This window comes from Dermacentor variabilis, chromosome 8 (assembly GCF_050947875.1).
Source record: "Dermacentor variabilis isolate Ectoservices chromosome 8, ASM5094787v1, whole genome shotgun sequence".
In the NCBI taxonomy this organism is placed as follows: domain Eukaryota; kingdom Metazoa; phylum Arthropoda; class Arachnida; order Ixodida; family Ixodidae; genus Dermacentor; species Dermacentor variabilis.
In genome coordinates, this window is record NC_134575.1 from 52986972 (window position 1) to 52995408 (window position 8437).

The 8437-nt window shown below is 47.5% G+C and overlaps 1 protein-coding gene across 1 annotated transcript; it reads left to right on the forward strand.

Annotated features, from left to right (window-relative positions):
- Nucleotides 1–249: 249 nt before the first annotated feature.
- Nucleotides 250–5147, forward strand: LOC142591402 (putative cytochrome P450 6a14). The gene is made up of 5 exons (XM_075703729.1): nucleotides 250–303; nucleotides 365–466; nucleotides 3081–3169; nucleotides 3955–4095; nucleotides 4976–5147. The coding sequence occupies exons 1-5, from the start codon at nucleotides 250–252 to the stop codon at nucleotides 5145–5147; spliced, it is 558 nt and encodes a 185-aa protein (XP_075559844.1).
- Nucleotides 5148–8437: the final 3290 nt, after the last annotated feature.

Consider the following 8437-nt stretch of genomic DNA (forward strand, 5'->3'; position numbering starts at 1 on the left):
CGTGCACAAACACACACACACACACACACACACACACACACACACATATATATATATATATATATATATATATATGTATATATATATATATATATGATAAAGCTATAGTGTAGACAGGTCTCGCATAAAGTTCTCTCGCCGAATTACAATGCTGCCGTGACACTGTTGTATTTGTGCGCGGGCCGCGTCAGACACCAATTGAAAGACCTTTATTTCCTTCCCCACTTTTCAGGAAAGGAGAAAGTTGTAATGCCCATCAAAGACATTGCTGTGAATGCTGCCACCATGCTTCAAGCCGGGTACGTTTTTCAAATGGAAGATTAAACGGAAGTTCGACAAAGGGGCTTTAAAAAACTGGTTCGAGACCGTGGGGGCCACGCTGTCAAACTGCCTGTTCTGCGTCGCCAAGTTCCAGGCTGTCCAGGATATAATCAGAGCTGAAACTGAGGCCACCCTCGCAAAACACGTGAGTCAATCCAGTCTGAATTTTTTTCTTTTTTATATATGCTAACACAAAAAAGCAGAAAGATGAAAGAGCCGAAACGAAATTTTAAAAAAATTTTTAAATATTTCAAATTGTGGGGATTTAAACCGCGATAAGATTGCCAGGCGCGCTATAGCAGGTGACTCCGAATTAATTTTTTTACCCCCCAGGGTTCCTTAACGTGCACTTGAATCAAAGTACGATAGGCGTTGCCTTTTTCTTCTTCGCTCCGACTCCTTCGAAATGAGGCAACCGCGGTTGGAATCGAACCCGCGACGTCGAGTAGCGGTGCAGTGCCGCAACCAATAAGCTACTGCGACGGGTCGCCAACGAATGTAGACCATTGAGAATTATTTCTGTGGACGTCGCAACATTTTTTTTTTCGTGGCAAGCGGTGACTTGGTGTGGCTATGGGGCCTCATACTTCTTGTGCAGTACAAATCGAGCGTGACGAATTGGTGTCGTTGCGCTGTAGCTGCAGTTAGCTCTGTTTGACGGGCTGGTTGCTTGGTAAATTTGTGAAGCTAGTTGTGCGATCACAACATGCGGAGCGTTCCAGCTAAAGCCTGCAAGGCAGTTCAAGAGAACTGGTTGAATATAACCCTAAACTATATGATTTTATCATTCGTGTTCGGTCATCAGCCTTCCTCCACCACCCGAATGTTCAATATGTTCCAAGTGCCTGGATAATGCAGAAAAACATCAATTAAACAAGTGTTTTCTCCATGCTAGGGGCGAGACTTCCTATGAAAGAGCTGCCCTATTTTACAGTCAGGATGTAATAGGAGAGGTTTCCGCCTTCATGTGGCACCGGCTACTACGGCGCCTTAAAACATCGAATTCACACATTTTCAGAACGCTATGTCGTGGTGGTGGTGGTGGTGGTGGTAACAACTTTATTGACAATCCGGTAAATTCGTGGCCTCGGCCTTGGCCGCCCCCGAGGAGATCCGGAGATCCCGTCTCGTCGCCGCCTCACAGGCTTGCTGGATGTCCAATAGTTGATTTTGGAGGTTAGAGCTGCGCAACGCGGCCGTCCATCGCGCCGCAGCTTCATCTGGGGAAACTGCATTTTCTCTGCATATAGCCTCACATTCCCAGAAAATGTGTCTAAGAGATGCGTGAGCCCTGCCGCATAATTTGCAGTTATCGTCTGGGTAGGTGTCCAGATATATCCTCATGAGATGGACTAGGTTAGGGAAGGTCTTGGTTTGTAACTGCCTCCAGTCTACTGCTTGGGCCCTGTCGAGTTTGGAGTTAGGAGGTGGATAAATATGCCTGGAGTTTTGATAAAATTTTGTAATATCACAGCACCTGGTCATTCTGTCCCTCTCTGCCCATGCCTCCGTTGGATTTCCAACCCCAAGAGAGGATCCTTCTACGCGGGCGCGTAATGTTAGTCCTCGGGCTACGCGGTGGACCTTCTCGTTGAGGTTGTGTACGAGGGTGTCGGGGGAAGTGCAAGCCGGGAACCATATAATGTGTCGTTCCTCCGTCTCCTTGGAGGTGACATAGTTCGCGTTAGCTTTGACTATAGCCTCAGCCTTCGGCGAAATTCTACCTTGTGCATAGTTTCTGACCGCCGTCTGCGAGTCACTGAATACGTATCTGCAACTGGGGTTAACGATGGCTAGGGCTATCGCCACCTCTTCCGCTACATCGGGGTTTTTGCCACGTATACTGCACGAACTGACCATTTCTTTGTCGGTATTGACGACGGCCACAGCAAAAACACGTCGATGTCGTGCGTAATTTTTTTTACCCGCGTTACTCTTGGCGCACGAAATGCTAACGACGCCGCTTTCATTAAGCCTCCGTGAGCCATGACTAGTGTCATGGCTCACGGAGGCTGCGCCCATTGCCTGGCTGCGGCTGCAACTAACTGCGCCCATTGCCTGGCACGGCAACCGCCTGGTCGTTAGGGTGGCTGTAATGCCCACGCAGAACAGGAAGCTCGCGATCAGCAGAGGACAACAGAGCCGCTTATAACTTGACACTTGTAGATGCTGGCTATGTTTCGTTAAACAGATGATCCTTATACCTTCTTGTTTTCATGGCATGCCATGCCGTGCCTTCATGACATGACGGCTTACCGGCTACGGACGCCCTCCTGCGCATCCGGAGGTAAAGCATTCGATTCCATTTTCCGAGGGCATCGTGCAGATGCTGACGAAATTCATAAGCGCCCCTGTGCCAAGCCATGGGCGAGCATTTCAAAGAAAGGCTGCTGGCCGGATAATCCGGAGGCATCTACTGCGGTGTCGACGACCAGCTCAAGCTGATACAGAGTGCAAGAGCCAGCGTAGCCCTGGACTAGCGGCCCGATCATCAGCGATGGCCCCTTCGGAGGAGGCCTGCAAAAACTCTTAATATTCTCTCAATAATGTCTACATTTCTCGCCCTTCTACAGATGTCTCGCTTTAAGACGTTAAAAGCAGCAAATAAATCAGTTTTGTTTTTCGTACGTGAAAAAAAAATAATTTATAGGCGTTACTTTTTAAACTGTAGCTTTCATTTAAAGAGCATTCTTCTTTGTAAAACACATTTACATTCATCGCGTTCAGTGAATACGTCATTCCTCTTTATTGCCCCCTAGGGAGAGTTCTCCTATGACGCCATTTCCGACCAACAGTACACTGCACAGACAATACCGGAAACGCTGAGAATTTACGCTGCAGTGATCGCGTAAGTATTTGTGTCTCTGCCACGGCGTTTCAACAAAAGAATAGCTCCATATCTTATTGTTAATTACGTTTTAGGTACCCCAGATGCCAAACGATTATCTCCTCCGCTAATTCCATGCAAAAGTAGTTACTTTGTCTGCTATGCCAGGTGCCAGGTATCAACGGCGTGCCCTAAGATTTCGGACGCCCCGTAGTTGCCAGCGCCTACGCTGTTCGATATACTAAACACTAGTCGGCAGATTCCGTTCCCGACAAAACACCGAGTCACTACTGGCGTTTATCCACCGCAAAGTTTTAACGACATTCCATATTTATCACAACTGAAACTTCTTGTTCACCTATATCCCCGGCCTAAGAAAGTATACATTCGTATAAAAGCAATGAAATTTTAATCGAGTTAAAGCATTGGTTTAATTGTTATCAATTATTACTTCTTGAGCCATCGACAAGTGAAATTTTGCTCAAGCGTATCAATAACGCTGCTATGTTCTTTGCTTTGAGCTTCCCGGGATTCAACGAGAATCTTGAGGAATCAACCTTCGCGTAGCAGAAATGATATGCTAGGTTTTGTCAGGTTAACTAGTTAACTACAGATTATAGTGTTTCATCTAATCATCCGCTACAACGTGTCACATATCCAAGGTATTGGCTTGAGGCATTTGTCGCCGTCATTCAATCGATAAAGTAAGATTTATAAGACGAAGCGACAAGGCGCGTGGTGTACGACCGAAAGACATACAAATCGTGAATACCGTGTCCGGTTCTCTGCAATCTCACTGGCCGCAGGTTTACTACCAGACGCTCCTCCTCTGATTACCGCTACGAAAACGTGCTTCTGCGGAAACGAGTCAGCGCCTTGGCCTGCAGTCACCAGGTTCACCACGACCCCTGCTTGTGGGAGCGACCAGACGAATTCCACCCAGAGAGGTGAGCACACCGAAGGCACGTGGGGGGTCAATCCGCATTTGTGAATGGGTCCGTCATCTAAATAGCTCAAATTAATCGAACGACTGACGTTTTGCAAAACCAGCAACAATGATCACGTCTGCTCAGGATACTTTTGCCTGAAACGTCGCTCGTACGATCACCACGATGATTAAACAACTACGAATCCACGCGTGTCGCCTCAGTCACCAACGGCAGAATTTCAACTCACACTGTGGCCCTGGGCAGACCGGCACACCAGGAACTTTACAAGACCATCGAATAGAGCTCAAAGGTTTCTGCTCTGCTAGATGAGTTACCGTTGGCACTTTCAGAAATTCCAATAGAGGAACGAATAAGTGTTTCTATGCAAAAGCAATGTCTATTCACCGATGTCCCAGTAGTTTTTCTTGCAGTTTGACGTAGGCTAAGACAGGAAAGAGGCTGTATTTTTGTGTGCGGTGGTCCGTTGTTCATAAGCAATCGTTAGAGAAATCTAGAGCATTCATATTCTTTTTCTTTTCAACGTTAGCAATTTACTTAAACAAACGATGTTCACTTTTCCTGTGAATTTCCTGACTTCGCTTCTTTCCTGGCAGCTAAATTACTAAATGAACGAGCACCTCCACTCCTCTGCTTCTTCTGGGCCATTTGTAAGCCTGGCGTCGCGCATCTTCAGAAGGCACATTGCAATAAAAAAAAAGATGCTTGGGTTTTGCTGTGCGACAACACCGATATGATTACGAGGCATGCCGTAGTGCGGGACTGCGGATTAATTTTGACCACCTGCCGTTCTTTAATGCGCGCCCAATGCACGATACAACTGCGTCTTTGCATTCTCGTTGCGTTGCCAGCGCGGTGCGTTGTGTTTCATTTTCCGCAGCTTCTCTCCCGAACAGAGAGCATCTCGAGACCCGCTTGCCTTCCAAGCGTTCGGCATGGGACCACGAAATTGTGTAGGCATGAAGCTGGCGCCGCTGGAAATGACGCTCGTTGTTGCCAAGCTCGTGCACCGATTTCGGCTGCATCTGGGTTCGAAACACGTGAACTTGTAAGGAGCGTTTGAGTGCTTCTGTTTCAGAAACTTTGCGCGACGTACTGCAAGTTCAAACAACACTTGTATGCATGTGTGTCCTTCTCCTTGTGATTTCGCACTGTTTAAACTGGCAATAAGAGGCCCTGCTTCTCTATATCAGGTGTTGGTTGTGGAGCCAACATATGCTTTTTTTTTATATCGCCTATCAAATATATCACATGTCTACTCGTTGAGCTGCATTACTCACTGAAGCGGACATCAATCGCGCAAGAAATCACAGTACGTAGACATAGTTAAAGAACGATCCACACTTCCCTAGTCAACATTTGACTAATAACTTTTGAGTGCATATTGCAGTATGTGAATTGAGCCAGGGATGACACAACCATTTCGACCTGTTTTTCTTTTTCTCTCACTGGCACTGGTTTCGAAATGTGCACTGCCAAAGTTACGCTAAAATTTACCGTTGTTCAACGTATTTCTTCAACGATATCCGAGAAATCACGAAAGCCTGCACAATGTACGGGACGGCATTCCTTAACCTCTCCAAGTCGGAAATTGAAAAGTTGGAGGCACTGATCCGGAAGGCCTACAAGACGGCACTGGGGCTACCAAACTCTACCAACCTCTACCACATGGTGTGGGCTTGCCAATTTAATCCCATAGTTGACCCCATTCCAAATCCCTCAAAAGAGCAGTGGGAGGCTATTCTGCTCAGCGATGATCCTGACCTTCAGCACTGGCTGGTGGGGAGGGCCAGCGCAGCAGTAGTAACCAGTGGGCTACCCGAATAGGCGGCCCACCCACGAGTTCTACGAATATCCTACAAATAAAGATGTTTTCAATCAAATCAAATCAATCTTCAACGATACACCCTTTTATACATGGAACAATATTAACCGGGATGCCGATGCACGTTTTGGAGGCGCATGATTTGCTACTGGTGTCATCTTTGGAACCTTTTCGACATATCTTGCAAACACACCGGCTGTAATTCATAAATCGTGGCACGTGCCGTGAGGCAATAAGTTTAGGGTTTAATCAGAGAAAATTTGACACGTATTCAATCCGAGATCTTCACTCCTCGTGCCAATAATATCCGCCTCTTGTAGCAATCCAGCTGAACGTGTAGAGCTTTGCTGCATTACATAGGCGATTTTTCAAAAGTTTGTTAACTCTAAAACAAGCCACCTAGGCATATGTTCCACAATATTACAACAGCTTTCTGCCCTGCGTGTGCATAAGAATGAATAGTTCATTCCTTTGTGTGCTTTAGGCGCGCCATTGATTTCAACTCTCAGGGAGTCGATTCTCGAATCTCGAGAGCTGGGTCGACTTTTCCCGATTTAAAGAGACATTATGCCGAGCGCGTTCGCTCACGACATCATTGAGCCGAGAGTGTCCTCTTGGAAACAGCGGGGAAGTCCTTTTAACGCGACAGCGTTAAGGAGCTCGTGTCGCAGAAAAGCCGGTGTCGTCGGTGTCGGCGTCGGCGGCGTTGGCCGTGAGCGATAAATCCCAGCAGGCACTTCATGAATAAAAAACAACTTGCAAGATGGGCTGGGTGGGAATCGAACCAGGGTTTCCGGAGTGTGAGACGGAGACGTTACCACTGAGCCACGAGTTCTTTTTTTTTTTTCTTTATTGCCAGATTTTCAGTACACAACTATTTACAAGAGGAAACAATCACCGAAACAAAAAACAAAATACAACATAGATTTGCTGTTGGGCACGTATTCAACCAGTATCGTACTGGCTGCTGAGCCACGAGTTCGATGCTTCAAAGCGGTACAAAAGCTCCTCTAGTGAACGCGGTGTTGCCTTAGAAACGAGCTGTTTTTAAGGCTCAGGCGTGCGTCGCTTGCTCAGGCGCACATTTCGTTGTCGCGCCGAACGCTGCGTTGCTCGACGCTCACCGCGTCCGATGCGGGGCGCGTAGTCGCTGCGCCGTAGCCCATTGTCTTACACCCCTTGGCGGGTCGACGGGAACGCTGTCGCGTTCCACTCTTGAAGGCGAAGCTTAAGCGTCCTCCAATTTTTTCGTCCGCGATGTGGAAGGACTGCGTTCATGACCCCAGAGAACTTCCGGTCAGCCAGTTTCGAGAGTCCAGTTAGCTAAGGAAAAAGAAGTATCTTGCAGCATAGTATACTGTACGCACAAATCCTTGAGGTTTTCAGATATAAAGAACGTGCACTATGCGTCAAACTCATGTGTGGGCATTTTTTTGTAGCGCTTAACCATAGAATTCATTGTCAAACACTCGAACTCCCCAACAAAACTGGTGCCAGCTGGAGGGTCTTGTAAGTTTATAGGCTATTGTAACTTGTGCTGCTCCTGAGGGCTTAACCGTGATTCCGCTGGGAACTGTTTGCAAGCATGAAAAGGGTCTTAAGAAAGCTGCAACAGCCCGTGCGCTCCTACTTTATTTCCAATTTTTGGGTGGCGTCCGCCATATTGTGTTGGTCAGACCAGACGCGTCGGGGAAGCATACTTGCCGAATTACTTTTGGTACCTACCGATGACTCACACTGATGCGACCCTAGCCGCCATGCTTGGAATGGTTGCTCAGTGGTTATGGTGTTGGGCTGCTGAGTACGAGGTCGCGGGATCGAATCCCGGCCACGGCGGCCGCATTTCGATGGGGGCAAAATGCGAAAACACCCGTGTGCTTAGATTTAGGTGCACGTTAAAGAACCCCAGGTGGTCAAAATTTCCGGAGTCCTCCTATATGGCGTGCCTCATAATCAGAAAGTGGTTTTGGCACGTAAAACCCCAAATATTATTATTATTACGCCTGGAATGAGGCACTGTGAGCAGCTGAGTCCTTTGGCACCTCGCGCGGCTCTAACGCTCTTCATCTGAGCTGGCAGGGAAGGGGCCTCTCCTAGGCTTTCCTTCCTCCGCAGAAGCAGGTAACCCGCGGGGCAGTGGATTTGTTACAAGGACGTCATTCCGGGTGCCCCATTGGAGAGCTATTACAGGGAGAACTAAACTGCGTTCGTGACGTCACGTGCAAGATATCTACTGGCGCCTTCCCCTTGAACATACGTGGTATTAGTTCTAATGACTCCAAAGATCCTGTTTAAAATCAGTTTAAGGCAGTCATCCACTGAAACCAAAAGCAAATATCGCTAGGTTGCACTGCAGCCCGGAATGATTCAGAGTTTTCTCAAGTAGATTCGATTTCTTTAAAGAAATCACTGGTGCTTGCTTGTAACAGCGTTCTCTCGGCGTGACGCAGGCAGTAGTTGGCTAGAAGAGCACGGCCACCGAGATCCACGGTACAACTACGTAAAACAATTCACTAG